The sequence below is a fragment of the Gallus gallus genome, chromosome Z (genome assembly GCF_016699485.2).
Source record: "Gallus gallus isolate bGalGal1 chromosome Z, bGalGal1.mat.broiler.GRCg7b, whole genome shotgun sequence".
Lineage (NCBI taxonomy): Eukaryota > Metazoa > Chordata > Aves > Galliformes > Phasianidae > Gallus > Gallus gallus.
In genome coordinates, this window is record NC_052572.1 from 53,394,242 (window position 1) to 53,413,992 (window position 19,751).

The following is a 19,751-nucleotide window of genomic DNA, read 5'->3' on the forward strand; positions in this document are numbered from 1 at the left end:
TTTAGCGTCACTTTCAATGCTGTGTCCCAGAACATTAATGTATCCAAACTAAGATGTATCCAGGACTTTGTAGTCTGAATGAGAGTTGGATAGGTAAAGTACTGGTTGGACTAGGCCAGAGAGTCATGCTTTACTTAATAAGGTGGTCCTGTATTGGAAGGCTGTACCATGGTATCTGTCCTAGGAAATTTCCTGTTTAACACATTTATAAGTGACCTGGAGGATGCAAGGGAGTACTGCTTGTCAAGTGTGTTGGTGACACCAAAGTGGGGGTAACAGTCAATATACCTGCACTACATACTCGTGCTTCTATTTTAGAGGTACACTGACCAGCTAGAGAAGTAGCCAAGGAAATTTCACAAAGATGAATGCAAAGATGCACAGCCCTGAACAGGAAGATCCTGTTGCAGTTTTACAGGCTTTGAACTTGCTGTTTGGGAAGCATCTCTGCTGTAAATGTACAGGATAAGCCTTGGTAAGACTCTCCCTGAGACACGTGGTAGATGTGAGGCTGAAGCATGCCCTAGAAGCAGAAAAGGCCAATAGCACCCTGGGCTGTATGAACAAGAACACAGCCCGTAGGCTGAAGGAAGGGACTATTCTGTTCTACTCAGCACTTACCAGGTCATATCTAGAGAGCTGCGTTCAGTTTTGGATCTCCCAACAAAAGAAACACATCAATAAACTCAAGTGAGCACAGCAGGGCCAAAAAGATGGCCAGACGCTCTATTAGTTGCTTGAAGAGGGCTGAGGGAATGTGGTTTATTCAGCCTGGGGAAGAAGGCTTTGGTGGATGTAACCAGCCTTCCTGTATCTACAGGGAGAATCATCACGTGCCTGGTCTGCTTGCAGTGTTGTGTGGAAGGAGGAAAGGGTAAGTTTAAAGGAGAGCAGTTCAGACTAGACATAAAGAGAAACTTCTTCCTCATGAGGACAGTCCAGCAGTAAAATGGGTTGCCCTGAGAAGTTGTGTTCACTCCATCCGTGGAAGTTTTCAAGACCAGGCTGAGCCCTGAGCAACCTGGTCTGACCTCATAAGTAACCAACCAGTAAGAGGTTGGACCAGGCACCTTTGAGGCCTCTTCCAAGCTGAATTAGCCTGTCATTTGTGAGTGATCAGTACCACAGAACTGCTTTGGATGCAGAATCCTCTCCCAGGCTCTGTCATAAATCATTCCACACCCATTTTATAACCAAGGTACAGAGCCTTTAACTACCCAGTTGTTGACAAACCTGATAAACCTTTTTTTTTCTTTCACATAGCAACAGTCAAAAAAGTTTGGTTTTTTCTAGCAGAGACCGCTCAGTGCACATGCTGTGCAGTTGGGTATATCCAGCGGATGTCGTGTATGCTCCCACATCTGAGACCAAAGAAGCTTCAGCACAAGTGTCTTAAATAGGAAACTGCTTAGCTGAGACACACCTGTGTCAACTGGCTCAGACTGCCTCAATCGTGAGACCAAAAGCCAGGATGGCAAAGGGGTACTGGATGTGCTGGGCTGGGGGGAAAAAAGGGTGGCACTGGGGAGGCAGAGGCTGATAGAGATATACCAGGCAGAAGCTGAGCACCAGCAAAGAATGAGGAGCTGCAGGGCAGATGGGAGATACAAAAAGAGGGCCAAGCAGTGATCCCCGTGGCTGAGAGACACCTTTGTGCCTCACACTCTCCTTGTATTCCCGTGTTCCTGCTCCCCACTCTGCGCTCCCACCAGCTGCCCGCTGGCACCGCCGAGCCAGCTCACCCCAGCAGGGCGGGAGCCGCCAGCACACACCAACCGCGGGCATTCATCGCCATGCGCGCCGCTGATGTTGTTTCCATCAGACCAGGCGCGAGAAGGGAACCTCTCTCCACCCCCACCGCCTCCTGAACACCGCCGGCCTTTCCCCGGCGCCACGCCCGCTCCGCCGCCCGGGAAGCGGTCGCAAAGGCCCGGGACCGCCCCGGGAGGTGCGGAGCGGGGCGGGGCCGAGTCGAGCTGAGCCTAGCCTAGGCTAGCCTAGCCTGTCCCAGCCGCGATGGAGGGGGGCGAATCGGCGGGCCTGCTGGCGGAGCGCGGCCCGAGCCAGCTCAAGACATACCGGCGGCGGTGGTTTCTGCTGGCCGTGGTGTGCCTGCTGAACTGCTCCAACGCCATGGTGAGCGGGGCTGGGCAGCACGAGCCCCTCGGGAGCGGGGGAGGCCTTTCGGACCCGCGTGTGGGGGAGGAGGGCAGCGCGCGTGTGATCCCGGGGGGAATCGAGGAAGCACTGCTGTGAAGCCAGGCTGGGATGGAGCGTAGGTGGGAGTGCTGATGAGACTTCTTGTGGCGCACTGGAAGGCTCGGGGAACACTGAGTCTATGAAGGACGGCTTCAGGCTAAAGGAGTGAGCTGCTGAAACTCCCCGTGGGTGCAGGAGCAGGAGTTGGCTGGGCTTTAATGCTGACCTGGGCCGGTAGGCTTATACGCTCAGAAGGAGTGTGTGGATCTCCTGCTGGGGTTTGTTGCAAATACGGGATGGTAAAGGGGTGATTTTGCACCAAGGTAGGGACAACAGAGCCATGAGGGGTCTGGAGCACAAATCTTCTGGGGAGCAGCTGTGGGAACTGGGATTGTTCAGTCTGGAGAAAAGGCAGCTCAGGGGAGACCTTATCGCTCTCCACAACTGCCTGGAAGAAGGTTGTGGTGAGGTGGGGTTCAGCCCCTTCTCCCAGGTAACAGTGATGGGACGAGAGGGAATGGCCTCGAGTTGCGCCAGCGGAGGTTCAGGTTGGATATGAGGAAACATTTCTTCTCAGAAAGAGCGGTGCTGCAGTGGCACAGGCCTGCCCAGGTTGGTGGTGGAGCCACTGTCCCTGGGGGTGTTCAAGAACCGTGTGGATGTGGCACTGAGGGATGAGGTTGGTGGGGGTGGGCTGACAGCTGAGCCTGATGATCCTAGAGGTCCTTTGCAACCTTAAACGGAATGGTGCAGGAACTTCTGATTGCCCACAGATACTTAATTCTGAAAGGCCTAAAGAAGGGACACTAGATCACACCTATTTGTTGAGCATATTAAATAGTTATCAAGGTAAATATTGCAGTTTCCCTATACCAGGTTGGATGCCCAGATCTTCACTCACCAATTCATTGTTGATAGTTATCAGGCGGTGTACATTTATGTGCTTGAGGATTACTGTGCCACAAGCACGTGCTGTCTGGCAGCCAAGGTTAGGCACGTTCAGTGATGGGAAGGAATAGTGTGTCTTCCATGATGCAGAAGTGCTGTAGTGGAGAAATGAGTACATACAGTGAGAATCTGGTTGTATACTGAAACACCAAAAAGCTCAGGTACCCTCTTAAGGCAAAATCTGTGTATCCTCTAAGGAGGAGGAAGAGGAGGTGCAAAAAGGTGTCCTGCAGAAAAGCAGTGTGGAGCTCTGTTGTTTGCTTGTAGTTAGGTCAGTGTGGCACAAGTGCATCATGTAACAGAAAAGCACCACTGTTAGCCTGGATGCCTGTCCCGGCTAGGAGTGGGAGTGACAACATAGGGAAAGGATGCTGTACAAAGCTGTTACAGGCCTTCCTGGAAGACTTGAACCTTGCAAGTGGTTAATAGTGAAACTGAAGAAATGCTTGAAATGGTCTTCCAGGTGCACCTGCAGGTAAAGCCATGTCTTGGGTCATGCTGCTGGAAGGAGGGTACTGTTGTCTGTCTACTTTGACTTGTGCCAGCTTCCTGATTGTATGCAGCCTTATTTTACCACAGTAGCAACTTGAGCCAGAACTTCCCCAGTTCAAAACTGTATGCTTAATAAATACCCTCCAGTAGCAGTACTGTTTAGTAATCCTCTGCACATCTCTGGAATTTGCAAGTATGCTGACTTAGAAAGTTGTGACCAAATGTTTTCTGATTCAAATGTTTCTCCTAAATGTTGCAGGTGAAAATCACACCAAAATAGAGGGAGTGGTTGAAAGGCTATGAAATCAACTTGGTTGGTTTCTGTTTAAAAGTTCCAGATGAGAAGATTAGCTTACCAGTTCTGTGGCATGAAAATTGCCATGCAAGTTAGGATGCGTCCTTAATTCCTGCTCAGGTGCTGCATACAGTACTTTGTGGTGGGTATTCCTGTGTCGGTGTGTCTGCAAAATGCAAATAGTGAGCACACCCAACTTCTGACCTCTCTTATTTGGAGAGAGCAGGTCACCTCATGGGGTGGACTGAGCTTCTGTGACGACGTCTTGTATTCTCCTCTTACTCATGCACATGTGCAGCTTTCCTTTTCAGTGGCCTCTGGTGTCAGTGAAAGTGACAGGCAGCAGGCAGACCTGAGAGAGGAGGATTATTGTCAGTGTCATGAGAACAACATAGGAGCAATTTGTCTACAGGAAAATATGCTCAGTCATGCAACAAGGACAGGCTGAGAAATAAATGTTTCTTTGTTTGTTCTGTTTTAAAATTCTGATTGAGTGAAGCCAGGCCTGACCATGTGATGATGAGAAGGAAACTACTTCTGCTCTACATCATCACGTGAAATTCTTTCTCTGTGAGAGAGGGTAGATGAGCTATAAGGAAGGCTTTCACACTGAGGAGAATTTGTCTCTTCCTTGAACCTCTGTTACTGACCTGGGCTTAATAGCCTCTGTCTCTGACTGCTCTGTGAAGTGAATACTGTCTTGCTGGAGGTTGGTTCTCATTTCCCTAAATACTGCTGTTCTGGAAACTGCTAGCTGAAAACATAGTGTAAGAAATCTTTGCATCATTTTTAAAAAGTCCTTAAGTAGGCATCATCTACTTCATGCAATTTCTGCCTGAAGTCCTGGGCTATGTGGCACTTCTGACCACATCTGGGCTAAGCTTGGGTGATTGCTCCCTGGATGTCTCTTGCCACCACTTTTGAGTAAGAAGTGACATTATTATGCCTGTGGATACTCTCCATATTTGTTTTGTTAAACTGACACTGTGGTTTTGATTGCGTGGATGTTAAACCTAAAGCTTTACTGTTCATTAGTACCCGGGAAGTGCTGATTGCTGAGGAAAAAACCTCCTTTCTCTTTGCCTTCTTACTGCTGAGTTCACAGGGTGGAAACTGCTTTTCAGGAGGAACTTCTTGCCTTAGTGCTGGGGACAGAGAAATGCACAGCAAAATGAGTCTGGGAGTGCTTCCTGCCCTGTTCTATGCTTGTCAGCGTGAGTAAGGTGGAGAGGAAGGAGGAGGGAGCAGCAGGCAGAGCTGGCTCACACGTGGCTGGCTGGCTCCTGGCTCGCTCTCTAGGAGGACTTCTACCACCACTTGGTGCACTTGGAGAAGAAGGAGAGCAACACAAGTGTGCTGCAGGGCTGTACACTCACGCTCCTCACCCACACCTGTCTGTTCTAGCAGGGCCCTTGTAGATAAGCATGCACACACAGCTGCTGCTGTTCGGCTCCTGGTCCTGCCTATCTTCCCATGGGCTGTAAGAGGCTGAAACTGATATCCACCCTGTCTGGAGATCTTGCCTCTGTCCTTTCTTCCTAGGCTGCTGCATCAGCATGGGTGGCATCAGCTGAGGCCAGAGGCTATTTGCTTCCAGTGTTCGTGTCCATTTTGATGATCAATTAGCTCAAAGAAGAGGAATCTGCTGTATGGCTTTGGAGGAGGAGTACTGTGTGTCTCAGGGGGACATCCAACATCACTTTCACAGCAGCCACACTGCCGTGTCCTGGTGCATGGGAGAGCATGCTAAGACTGGGGAGCTGCTGCAGGCAGTGACTGCCTGGTGATTGCTGAGCTGTGTCTGTTGTAAAAGAGAAGGTCTCCTTTCTTATGAGCCATCCCTGTGTCTCCTCCTTTTCAGACTGTACAGGAAAGGTGTTACAGGGGTGTTGCCACACCATGCACAGCTATACAGTCTGCCTGACAGTGAAGAACACTCCATATGGCAGATTGTGCTACCTGATGCTGTCATTAACATGACAAAATGCTTGCACCTTGTTTGGTTACACGTGCTTTCCACCCTGCAAATCTTTTTGCTTTTCACATCTAAAATCTTGATTTGTTCGTGTGTGTGGGGGTAGACATTGGTTAACAGCTTGCATTTCATGAAAACCAACGTTTTTCTCCTTTGTCTGGTGAGGCTGTTTGTGTATGTGATGCATTAACATATTCATAGTGTTCCTTGAGCTCTGGCAGTCCTGGGGTTGCATTTATTTATGCTGCCCTCTCCAGCTGTTGCTTACTGAAGTGTTGGGTCTGTGCTGCCTTCAGCTGCCCCTCATGCTGCTACCAGTGCATCCCACCAGTAACCTGCAGAAGTGGGAGGGAGGAAAGATGCTGGACTCCCTTGGAATGGGTTGAGGGAAACTGGATTGTGAGCCTCTTACCAATGTAATTAGGTTGCAGGGATACTGAAAATCTATTCTGGTAGTGATGGTCATGCTTACTCATTTTTGCTCTCTGTTCTGCAGCTATGGCTGACATTTGCTCCAGTGGCTGACCAGACTGCTGCCTACTTTCACATTTCCCTGGAGATGGTCAACTGGCTCTCAATAGTGTACCTGCTCATCTCAATCCCCTTTGGTCTGGTGGCAACGTGGGTTCTTGACAGCGTGGGGCTCAGATGTGCTGTGAGTTGAACCATTCTGTTATCCTGAGGGCTCTTCACCCAAAGATGGTGGAGGTGACCTCTCTGTGTGTTTAGCTGCACAAAGCACTAGCATGTGTACTGTGAATCTTGTCTTGCCAAGTGCAGCGGAGGATGGCTGCGTTGAAAGCTCAGTTCTAGTTCAGTAATAGCTGTCACCACCTTGGAAGGGGGAGAGTAGTAGGAAAAGTCATAATGAATGTTGTATTTCTCCTTTCCTTTTTCTGCTTGGGATTTTGTTGTTTTAGCCAGCTGACAGGGACAGACACCGTGATTCAGCTATGTAAAGAGCTTAGTGAGATAGAGTGGGGTTTTCTAGGGAGTGGTGTTAACACAGCTATTGTGCTTGTAGGGCCAGTTTAAGGAATGGCAGGGCCAGGTGCAAGCAAGCTAGTGACTCCTCACAGTGTGCTCTGTGCAAAGCCAGCTTGGGATCTCAGCACAGTCTTCCCAGAAGCTGTGAGGTTTGAGATTGGGCACTGAAGCACTAAGGGAACAGAACACTAGCAGGACCTGTATACTGGATAACTCGTTTCCGTGGTCTTAGGATCATCACAGCAAGATATATGGGTGATGGCAAAAACTTGAAAACAGAGTGAAAATAGCAAGCTTTGGATTTCTACAAAATTCCACAAGAGTGTTGTCTTGCGTAAGCTGCATGATGGTATAGACCAGGAAACCTTGCTCCTTAAAGAGTTTGGTAAATAGGTTATCTTTGGATCAGGAACATCCTGCAGTGATCCAAAGGGGTGGGGACAGTCTGCAGGCAGCTTTCTGTGCAGCAGTTATTACCAGCCCAGTGTCTCCCAGAGTTTGTCTGAGACCTTGCTTATGCTGTGCTGCTGCATTAAGTTTTGCCCTTCGGGTTGCTACACACAACCCATGGCTGTTTCTGCTTGCAGGTGATCCTGAGTGCTTGGCTGAATATGATGGGTAGCATCATCCGGATGTTCAGCGTCCTGAAGTTCATGAGCTTGGGCTCCCAGAATTACTGGTACCTGTTTGTTGGGCAGTGCCTCTGTGCATTGGCTCAGCCTCTTGTCATCTTTTCACCAACTAAGTTGGCAGCTTTATGGTTCCCAGATCACCAGAGAGCAACAGCAAATATGATCTCATCCATGTGTAAGTGATAACTACACAGTAACTTTGTTACCTTCCAGAATCTGCTAGCATTTGTACTGCTTTCAGAGACGGCCAGCAGAGGAAGCCTTCTGTACCACAGCTGTTAGGCCTTGCAAATGCAGCTCTGGCCAAAGGTGTCATAGCTTTGTGCAATAAATCAGTGCCTTCAAGGCCTCACAGAACAGGCAGGCATTCTCATGCTACCGAGCAGGAAATGGGCCTCAGCCATGTCCAGGTGCAGATTTAAAAGTAAGGTTCCCAGCATCATTCCCCTCTTCCATAACAAGATGGCCATCTTTGCTGAGGACAGCCCTCAGCGTTACAAAATCTCAAGTTTCTGCAGTGGCTTTACCTGTGCAACTTGTTGAACACGTGTCCAATTTGCAAGCTATGTTTGTCAGAGTGATCAAATTCTGTAACTAGATAGAGGTGAGGCTTTAGCAACAGTTTTGTTCACCAGTTCATCCAGTAGCAAGGCTGAGCATTTGTTCCCAATATATATATATATACATGCATACACATGTAAAATGTACTTGGCTGGCCATGCAAACACACTGAATGTGCTAAGTGCAGCAGGACTACGCACACAGAAATCACTTCTCACTTGTAAAATCCCTAAGCAAAAGTTTCTGAAAGTTGGGAAACTGGAGGTACCAGATCTGCTTTCTCTGACTTCATCCCTTTCTTGGTTCCTTTATCTGTTGCCAGTCAGGATACTGCACTTAACAGACCTGTTTCCTCCTTCTGTGTGACATTTTCCCTGGCTTCTCCCTTCCTTGAGACGTGCCCAAAAACTGGGCTGACCTGCTTGTTCCAGCTGCCAAATAATTACCTGGAGGTATGAGGAAGATTCCCACACTGCCACGGAGTATGTCAGAAGGGATAAGCTGGGGGAAAAGGCCAGTTTAAAAGGACACCTATACAGCTTTCCTGGTGCTACTGGTAAACCCAGACCGTGAACACTTATTTAGAAGGATGGATATTTGTGATGTTAGAACAAGGCAGTTCTTTTTGCATCACCCTCCCTTAAGTAGGGTACGCAGCATTGAATACCTTCTTTCCCAGGACTGAGATAGATTTTTACCTTCCCTTCTGGAGAAGGACCTCTTTTGTGAGTGTGTTGTGACAACAGTACTACCAGAGGAGTTCAGAAAGTGCTGGTGGGTACCACTGGGCACTGTGGTCCTTTGCTGTGGTGTGGAGGATCACAGCATGTAGAAATTTGATTATTTTAAGTGAGAGAGCAGCCAGAACAGCTAAATAGTATACCGTTGATGTAGTGACCTCAGATCTTACAGGAATAAGTGGACTTAACAGTGGGAATTAATAAAACTGAAGAGCTAGGAGTAGTAGATGCTCAAGATTTGAATCTGTTCAGTCTGTGGCTTGCTGAGATATCAGTGTGAGGACTGAATAGGCTCTGATAATTATCTGCTGCAACACCTTCATATTGCTGTCTAGCAGGCTTCCATTAGTGGTGTCTGGTTACACCCATTACTGCCTGCTGTATAAAATCAGGATTTCATTTTTAAAAAGAGTTTGAATATTGCCTAGAAGGAGCATCTGCCACAGCCCGTTCATTTACTTCAAAGGTTAATTATCTCACAGGCAAATGCCTACATGTTACTTCTCATGCTCGTTATACCCTGGCCATTCAGTCATGGTGAACCTGTTTGGCAAGAAGTTATGGACAGTCACCTCAACTTGGCTTTGTCTAGGAAGACTGAAATGCTCCAGTGCAATCACTTTACAGGCACATTTCTCTTCTCTTTTTCACACATATCTCCATGTCTGCCTGTTGCTCACAGGAGCTTTTTCTCTCAGCTTGTTCCAGTTTATCAATATCCATTTCCTTTGTTAATGCTAGAGCAGTGCTCAGTGTTGGAGTACTGGCTGCATCAGTGCTGTATGCAGAATCTGGCCCTGCCAGTATCCCCACAGCTTCTGGTAGTACCTCTAAGCAGGACCTGCCTTTTTTGTGTGCAGATAGAAACAGATCCTCCACGCAGGATTCAGCTGAGTAGCTGAGATCACTGTTCCTCATAGGTGCTCTTCAGTGTTTACCATACTGAGTCCTCTTATCACTCCCAGAGGCTTACTCATTTAGAAGCAGTGCAGGGCCCAGAATGGATCCCTGTGAACACCATGAGAAATTCTCCTGTTTGTATTTTACTCAAATACAGAAGTTTTAATCCATCTCTTTGGGAACTGTTGTTTATTTCCATTTAAAGTTACTTTGGATAATATTTCACCTGGCTTACATCAGTGAGTACTTTCCAAATACAGAGCAGGAATGCTGTGATTATTGTGTGCTATAGCAATATTAATGATGCTTTGGCAGAACTGCCTTTGTTCTATACAAAATACTGGTGTAATTCAGTGGTTGAGCTCTGAGATGTCCCACATATCATTAATACTCTCCTACTGAGGACTGGTGGAAGGTGTGTGCTGGGTACATGCTGTGTACTTATTGGACAGTCTTCACAAAATGTAAGATAAGGCTGTTCTGGCTGGTTCCCTAGTGGTATGGATGCTTATTATTTTAAAAGGGACATTTTGCTGATTTTTTGTTGTTGTGGTTGTTCCAAACTAAATATTCATACATCTGCAGCACTACCAGGTCCTGGCATGTTTGCTGCTTCCGAGAATAAAATTGACAAACACATCCAGTGCACATGGCAGAAGGTGGCCAGAAGTTCTTGGCACCTACCACTTTTTGATATGCACACTGTTCTTATGGGAGAAGGGCAAGATAAACCAGCTGTGCCTCAGCAGCTTCTCCTGAACTACAAGTACCTACACAATGCTGGTTTTCTACTTACTGTGAAAAACAGGTCTTTTAAGGCTGGCTGGCTGTGACAATGGCTGATTATACTGCAGGAATGTATAGATGAATAAGGCAACCAGTGTCTTCCTTGAAAACATGGTGCCAGTAAAGCATTCAGGAGACACTGAACTTGGAGGAAGGCTGAGGAAGTGACGCATGAAGGCATCACATTGCATTCAAAAGTGTCCCAGCTAGTGCTAGGATACATGCTTTCCTTGCTCCAGACTCAGGTAAGATTCTGAGGTTATCTAGATTTCTCCTGCATTTGTTTCTGCTGCTATATAACATCAGGACAGATTACATGTAGTGGTTTATCTTCATTAAGTCCCTTCTTATTAGCGTTTACTGGAACAGCTTTGTGAGGGTGCAGACACCATAATTTGTATATCAATTTCCAATCAATTTCCATCTTTAGGTCTTGTAGGAAAATGGATGTATAAATGGATTTCCTGACTATGAGGGAACAAATGTGACAGCAGTGAAACCACACAGTTAACTTCTCTCACATGTTTGTCTCCTGGTTTCTCCATTGGTCTGTCTGTACTTGTTACTTTTCTGGACATTGCTACTCTGATGCTGAGCGGTAGTAGAGATTAATAAATGATCATAACTGCTTGCATAAAAAACATCTTTTTATTTTCTTCCAGCCAATCCCTTGGGTATTCTTATAGCAAACCTTCTGTCACCTGCACTAGTTCCTGAAGGAAGGCACATCCCATTGATGGTAAATGAAAACTGGTTTTATCAGCCACTGGGGCTGGTTGGGGTCCAGCTGGCTTATGTGTTTGGAACAGTGGAGCTGGAAAGACATGTAACATTGCTTTGTTTTGTGCTGTGTAGCTAGGTGTTTATGCCATTCCTGCCCTAACGGCCTGTGTTCTAGCTACTGTGGGGATTCGTGAGAAGGTTCCTCCGACACCTCCTTCAGCCAGTGCCACTAACTCCACCTCTCAGCCTTTCTTCATGGGGCTCAAAATGGTAAGTGCTGTAGCACAGAGACCAGTGTTGAAATGAGGGATGCAGCTTTGCCAGGCAGGGATGTGTTGAGAAATCTGCTGAGAAAGCAGACTCTGAATTTCACTCCACCAAGTCTGCCACGGAAGGTTCTCTTCCTCAGGGAGTGAATTCTGCTCACAACAAAGCTTGAGGGATGCTATCTGACCATTCGGCCATGGGCTTGTTGCTCTTTAGCCAGTACAAACAAGAACACTGGACTGCTGCAAGAGGACTGCACAGCCTGAGCTTTCTGAGGTAGTAACAGATGCGATAACAGATGAAGAAGAAGGATATCCCTCCTTCTTACGTGGCCTCTGTTTTTTACTTGGCTGCTGGCCGAATTGATAAGGGGTTCCATACTTCTCTGATGCTCACAGGGTTGCCCTCAGCATTTCTAACTAAGAGGTCAGAGCATCTGACCCTCAAGTCTGTTGTCACAGCCTGGCCTTTTTTCCTTCTCCATTTGTTTAAGTATGTTAACTTCTTTCTCTAGCTCCTGAGAAACAAGCCATACATCATCCTGGCATTGTGCTTTGGAGGAGGAATTGGGATGTTCACCTGCTTTTCAGCTCTGCTAGAACAAATCCTTTGTGAAAAAGGTTATTCAAATGTGAGTTTTCTCCCTTCCTTCCCACTGACCCCATCTTCTGAGATCCAAATGACTTCCTTGATAAGGAAATCAGAACAAAATGAAGACAGATCAGTATGCTGCACTGTCTCGTATCTTATTGTATGTACTCTTTAATGTACACTAAGCAGCACATTAATGCCCAGCACAGTCAGTCTTTCAGTGTAATGAATGATCTATGTTTTTATTACTGCCTTTGCCCAGGCTCCCCTTTGCAATTTAAAAACCTTTTCTCCCCAAACACTGTTTAGTTTGTTGCATTTTCTTAAGCCGCTCTAGAACACAGATGTTTAAGCAGCCTTCTGACACCTTTCCCAGAGAGACATGGAGGCTCATGTGGGCCCTAGAGTGAGCAGGCTGCTGAAGGCTGGCTGATGCAGTTGCATTTTTACTGTAGGCAGTCTTATCTGAAGCCAAGGCAGTAGGAAATCACAGGTACTGTGACATATCTGTTTCTCCATTCTTCCCAGGGTGCTGGCCAGATGCAGCTTCACAGCTGTGCACAGGGTTTGCACAGCTGGTGCCTCCTGCTGTCTCCCTGCAGTAGCAAGGGGCTGCACCAATTCCTATATTTCCCCTTAGGTAGATGGCACTTCAGTCCCGCTGCTTGTATCCTCCTGGAGTCCTCTTAAAACACTCCTAACTCCAGCTGTTAGATGTCTGCATGTTGACCTGCCTTGCTGCGCATTCAGCCTCCCTTGCCAGGCATGCCAAAATTTGTATCCATTGAGACCTCAAGACTACCATCACCCTGTTGCCCACACACGCGTAGCAGCACTGATTCCGGGCCTGGTTATTTGCTGCCCACAGCCCTGCAGTGAAAACTTGCTCAGCCTCAGAGAGTGACCCACTAGCAGCAGGCAGGTGGATCAGTGACATTAAAACCTCATTCCTAGCCACTGTGTTTTCTCAGCTACTTAATTTTTATGCCCTCTAGGTATTTGCTGGCCTGAATGGTGCTCTGTTCACAGTGTGTGGTTTGTTGGGTGCCTTCCTGCTAGGGCTGTATGTCGACCGGACAAGGAATTTCATAGAGTCCACTAAAATCTGCTTCTGTCTGAGTGCCCTTGCCAGCATCGTTTTTGCAGTGGTGAGTCCTCTCCCTTGCATTGCACCACACCTGTGGGCTTCTGTTGCCATCTAGTAAATCATCAGCTCAAAACAGGGTCATTTGATACCATAGTATTTATTAAGCTTTTATTAAGATAGGATTTTTAACAGAAAAACCCTTTCTTGGAGATCTCACAGAGTAACTTTGGAGCCTCAGACAGAGCTTCAGGACATAAATAAGTTGATGAAATTTACTTCCTTACATTGGGTCACTTTTCCCTTACCCCTCCTTTTCTTCCTCACCCTTATCCCATACAGATAAACTACTAGTTCAAAGCAGTAAAATAAAACTCACTCATCAAAATATGCTTGATGCCCTCATGTTTTGAACTCTGATTCCAGACACGGTTTGAACTTCACAAGCTCCATCCAGGCCTCTGGAGCTGTGCTGCAAGACACATACTGTTTCCCTGGAAATTTAAAGCATGACAAAGGAATGGGGTTACCAGCACTCTGGCTGCAGGTCTTTTGCTCTTAACTTTCTTAGCAGTGAGACAAGGCCATTTTTTTCCCCACCAGACCTAGGAATGAGGCTGTTTTGGGCACTAAACTTACCGCCAAAGCTTCTGGATAATTCAGGCTTTTTCCTTGTGGTTTTTTTTTTTCTTTTTCTTTTTTTCTTTTTTCTTTTTTTTTTAATATCCCAGTGTTACAAACATGAATCTAACATGACAAGGAATAGTTTTAAGTGTAAACTGAGCTGTAGTATCCCAGTGAATTCTCACATGTGATTCACTGCAAAAACCAGTTCTGAAATGGTTGTCAGGATGACAGTGTGTATTTCACTCGGTTGTGGAGGTAAAGCAAGTGTACTTGGGGTTAGTTACTGTTCAGAAAATCAAGTCACAGTACTGTGACTGCATCCACATTCTTCACATAATTCTGGTGATCCTCTCTATTGCCTGGCTTAAAAAGCTAAATGTTCACTGAGTAGCAATTTGTTGACTCTAGAGGGTTGAAGAATAAAGAAATACAGTGCTGGTGGATAGCAAATGCTTGGGTCTTCTGGCAGGTTGTAAGTTCTAAGACTTTCTGTGCAGCAAAGTTGACAGTGAGATTTCTGTGCTATTTTTCTGCCTGCAGGCTTCTCGGTTCAGAGATCAAGCCATTGCTCTGGCCATCACCAGCTCAATCTTTGGTTTCTTTGGTTTTGCCATGTACCCTGTTGCCATGGAGCTGGCAGTGGAGTGTTCCTATCCTGTGGGAGAAGGCACATCTACGGGACTGATTTTTGTTGCAAGGTAAGCAGGCAGGTTAAATCCAGCTGAGAGTTAAACGTGGGTTCCTTTGCAGACGCAGGTTCATGGGTGTAGACAGAGCAGAACAAGCATCACTGTCAGCCATGCCGCTGCCTTTGTGCAAGGGGTGAGGTGGCTGGCTGAGCTGTGGAGCTGATGAGCTTCCACTAAGGTTTTGGCGCTGTTCTGCTGCAGTAATGACTGAGCTCTAAGCAGTGTTATACGTGGCTCAGTACCATTTTTGTGTGGCAGGTGGAGCTGCAGCAGCAAGAAACACCAGTCAGAGGGGCAGCAGACACTTGATTTGAAAGCTCTTGTCTCTCACTGGTTGTGAACTTCATTGCTGCTAATAGCCAGCTGTGATGAGGAGGAGGCTGAAATCTTTTTCCCATCCTCACCCCTGCAGTAAGAGGTATTTCCAAACCTCTGGCCAGTGACTAAGCTTCAGCACCTTGATAGCTGTATTTCATTACCTTCCCACCTTTTCAGTGATTACACTGTGATCCTGCTATGTTGGCCCCATGTCTGGGGTGTTCTGAAAGGCTAGTGTGGCCACCCTGTGAACCAGAGCCTGTTAGCTATTCCTGACCTAGGCCCTTGGCTAATTGCAGCTTTCTCTGCAAGGACCCTGTTCCAGAAAGGGGCATTGCTTCCTTGCACTGAGGAAGCTGGACTTGTCTTTATTGTTGGTGAAAGAGGTAGTCACTGCATGCTGGCTTCTCTCCACAGCCAGATTGAAGGTGTGGTTTTTATGGTTCTGCTGCAAGCCCTCACCGTGCGTGTTTCTAAGGACCCATCTTCTACCTGCGCTCTTGACCAGGATGGAGCCCTGGACTGGACAAGTAAGCACATATTTAAGAAACAGTGCTGGATGCTCAGCTGCACACTACATGTCCTCCACTCCCACCCGTGTCTCACTGTTAAGGACCCTGCAAGACCAATTTCTACTGCACCTATCTCTGATCTTCACCACACAGCTACTCCTAGCGGAAATTCCTATCCATGTAGCACACACAGCCTGTGCTGCTGTGCAGAGTGGCAGGCCAAGACTACAGGCACACTGACTGAAAGTTAATTCCTTTGCTTCTGCACACACAGATGTTACAGGGTTTGTAATGTGCCTGCGCAGCTTTGTTCTGACTTATTCCACACTACTGTTCCTAGTCAGGAGAAGACAGAAACTGATATGAAGTGAAGCACAAATATGCTTGCACTGTAGGCTAAATCCTGGTTTTGATCTCTTATTTATGTAGTACTAACATCAGTTCGTAGGGACACACCATAACACAGAGGCTGGCAAACTTTTTTTTTTTTTTTTTTTTTTTTAAAATCTTCAGCTGAGCAGAAATCCACAGAGCCAACTCTACGCTGACAGGGAACAAGATTTCACTGTCCCCAAAAAGCAATTTGGCTTCTTCAAGGTGGTGAGGCTCAGAGAAGCCATAGATGTCCCATCCCTGGAGGTGTTCAAGGCCAGGTTGGATGGGGCCCTGGGCAGCCTGATGTAGGGGGTGGCAACCCTGCCCATGACTGAGTTGGAATTGGGTCTTGTAGTTTTCTTCACCAGCCCCGAACACGCAGCTGGACACACACATGCACACACAAATACATGCAGATGTATTCCCACAAACACACTACATGCCCTGATGTAAGACCTCCAGCCTGTGAGGCCACGCAGGACTAGAGTCCTGGCAGATTTCACTCAAATCATCTTTCAGAGTCCTTGTTATGTGAGGTGGGATTTGGCTTTCACCCAGCCAGTGTTGCCCCGTCTTGAGCTGTACGTTGTCCTCAGGCTAGCCCTAGGATGATTATCACCTGGACCATGCAGTTGCTCTAGACTTTTGCTACAGTGGAGAATGAGGATTCAATTCACTGTCTAAAAGTGTATCTTGTTTGCAGCTCCAGTCCTGTTGATGGCAGGCCTCTGCAGTGCCATGGCTTGTTTCTACGTCATCTTCTTTCACACTGACTACAAGCGGCTCCATGCTGAAACAAACATGGTCAAGGCAGAAGATACAGGATCAGATGATGTTCCTGAAGCCTAATCCAGCTGAAAAGGACATACCAAGGGACCAGTTAGGGAAGGACTCAGGCCTGTGAGCAGGGTTCAGGACTGCGTGTGCTCAGCTGGCAGGCAGGGATATGGGTCCTGCTGCAAAAGAAGCACTTTGGATTTCAGAAGGGGGGGGAGGCTACAGCAGTCATTGGGGTACACTTGCTGTACTTCCCCCAGTCTACTATTTATTTGTGAGTGTAGTAATGGGCTATAGTACACATTGTGCTGTCAGAGAGACCAAAGAGGAACTGGACAATTACACAGATAACAGGGATTTCTAGCTGACTTGGTTCAAGCTGAAGAAACGTTGCAGAGTACAGGAGCATCATATTTCACTGTTTTGCATGTGTACTTGGATCAGAAGAGAAGCTTTCAGGGGGGTGGAAGCACTTCCTATCACGAGCATGCCAGAAAAATTGCCTTCAAGAGCTGTGGTTCTCATACAGTGTAACGATTCTTCCAGTTAAGTGTGGAGCTAATAGTGCCTCCTAGGAGGCACAATAGTGTGGCAGGAGCTATATCATTCTGTTGCAGTGAGGAGATGTAAGTGTATGATCTGCAATATAAATCTGTTGCAAGTAAGACACTCAGTCCTCTCTTAGAAACAGGAAAGGGAAAGCCTTGCCTGCCACGCTGACTGTTAGAGAAAAAAATGAGTAAGCAGAAGACATTAAGTATGCCGGTTTTCCTTGCCCTGTCTGGTCACTTGCCAGATGCTGAGACATTTTAGATAAGTTTGTTTTAAGTGGGCTCCTATTGTTTCACCATCTGTCCTGAAATTCCATTGGTTCAAACTTTGCACAAGAAGACAAAGTTGCTGGTGTGATTAGGGTTGTGTATCCCACCAAGCCAAGGTATGCTTTCCTGTAGGAGAGCATGCAGAAGACAGGTCACTTTTTGGTGAATGGTGTGGCAATGCCTGCTGGTGCAGAGCTGGCAAGAGAACTGGCAAGATGACCATGTAGAGAATGGATGGCACCTGCACAAGTTCCTGCAGATGACAGGGTTTTTTGGGGGAAGATCAAGTAAGAAACAACAACATCAAAAACCTTCAATTTCTCTCTGCAACTGACAGCTATTCTTCAGTGTTTGAAGAGATTGTTTGTGACACAAAAGATCCCTTTGGAATTCAGTTTTGCTAACAATTGCAGTGGATACAATGGTCTTTTCATTTTACAACAATACTTGCACAGTAGTCCATTGTCCTGCTTTGGTGTTCAGGTCTTAGTGTACAACTTGAGGACTTTCTACCTTAGGATGTTTTGGTGCTAAAAAGAATTAGATGGTGGAACTTGGGGATGCTTCATACCATGCAGCTTGCAGGGAGATCTCAGAATTGTCGACCTCTGAAAACTGACTGTTTTTCTCCACTCCAGTTAGGGGATGATCAAGACGATTTCCAAGGCAAAGGATGCACTTTCCCTAAGAAACGAGGGAAAAAAGAGCTCTCTCAATGACTGAATTCTCTTCTCCGTTAGCATATGGTTAGCTGTAAATGTCCTGCTCATTGCCAGGGATTTGGACTGGATGACCTTTAAAGGTTCCTTCCAACTCAAATGATTTTGTGATATGGAATTCTCTCCCTTTATAAAACAAATTCCTGCATCCTTCTAGGGAGTCAGCTAGTTCTTACAGCTCCAGCCTTGCTGTCCCTTGCAAGCACTGATGTCTGTCAAGGTGAGCAGGAAGGGTGTCTTAAACTGAAGTGAAGCAAGATGAATATGGATCTGTCAGAGGAATTAAATTACCCATCTTTGACAATAACTGGTTGGTAATTTCTGCAGCCCTGGAACTAATACATGGAATTAACACCAAATATACTCGTCACTTCTGAGTCCTGCTGTACTGGGAAGCAAAAAGCACTTGGTACTTTATAAATTTATATATTAACAAATGCTATGTTTTTTAACAAAAGGGTCATTTAATAAAAGATTAAGAAAAAATTCATCTTTTCTCAGTGTATTTTATAGATGCAAGGGTGTATCACATCTGCTGCGCATCAGAAATCAAAGATTTCTGTCTTTTGCATTTGTGCATCAAGTTGTGTTTGAAATCATGATGTTGAGTGGCATCTCAGATCTCTAAAAAGGCAGTTTGAAATTAGCTGAAGGTGCTACTATAGTTACCTTTATGCTCAAGGACAGGTTAAGAGAGAGAGGTAACTACTAGCAAACATCCTCATCTGTAGTCCTAGTCAGAATCTACCCTACAGGAGTTAAGTACTCTTATCTTTATCCAATCATATAATGGAGATTTGACAGACAGCATTTTTTTCTCCATCAGACATACAGGTGTGTAAAGCTCATTCTGCATTCCCGATACAATGCAAAGTGGGAAGCTCCTTTCCGAGGGTTGTCATACACTCACAACATGCTGCAAAGGCATTATGGTGTAGCTAACAGTGGAGCTAGGTTCCTTGTGCAGAGCTTGCACTATCATTTATTTGTGCTGGTTATGCTAACTTAACGTTTAGTCTTCAGAACAAGAGAGTCAAATTTCTGCCCAGGTCTAACCATAGCTAAGGTTAGCTTACTGCTCTACGTCCTTCTCAAGGGTACCTAACTCAGCTGCTGCTCGTAAGCCCTGGAAAGCCTATGAGTAGTGGGAAGCTGAAATCTTCAGGATAGAGGGGTTTTGATGTTAAGGCCTGGGCCTAGCATGCTGGATTGATAGATATGTGTCCTCTTCCTGCCGAAGGTCTTCTCTGACTGCATTAGCAAGCTTTCTGTGACCCCAGTAACTCTCATTAAAGGCCTTGGTAGTAGGTACCACTGGAAACCTGGTTCTGCAGAAAACCTGCAAAGATGGGTGGTCCTTGTAGTGGTCTGTCTTCCTAGAGGCTTTCTGGTTTTCTAAAATGCAAAGATGTAAAGGTCATTTGGTGGGTCAACCAGCTGCTCCCCTCAGATCTTTCTGGATCTTAAAGGAGTCCTCTATAACAGGGATACATTCTTTCCACCTTTCTCACAGATGAAACTAAGACAACATTTCTGTTGCAAGAAATGTTCTTGTACAGAAGCCACACTTGAAGACCCTGCAGCAGCTCATTCCAAAGACTTTCTGCAAGGCACTGTCACCACCTGCCTCAGGAGCAACTGTGCAAGGTGGGAGATGGTTGTAGGCTTCTGCAGCTCCTCAGAACAGCCAGCTCTCTGCCATCTTGATGCAGTCTCCCCTCAGGACTGCATGG

General features: G+C 46.5%; 1 protein-coding gene across 1 annotated transcript; it reads left to right on the forward strand.

Moving 5' to 3' along the window:
• The first annotated feature begins 1,968 nt into the window (after nucleotides 1-1,968).
• Nucleotides 1,969-18,508, forward strand: MFSD7 (major facilitator superfamily domain containing 7). Its single transcript, XM_001232998.7, has 10 exons — nucleotides 1,969-2,136; nucleotides 6,406-6,564; nucleotides 7,484-7,703; nucleotides 11,178-11,254; nucleotides 11,371-11,508; nucleotides 12,020-12,136; nucleotides 13,092-13,244; nucleotides 14,348-14,505; nucleotides 15,232-15,344; nucleotides 16,405-18,508. The coding sequence occupies exons 1-10, from the start codon at nucleotides 2,017-2,019 to the stop codon at nucleotides 16,548-16,550; spliced, it is 1,401 nt and encodes a 466-aa protein (XP_001232999.2). The 5' UTR covers nucleotides 1,969-2,016; the 3' UTR covers nucleotides 16,551-18,508.
• The last annotated feature ends 1,243 nt before the right edge of the window (nucleotides 18,509-19,751 follow it).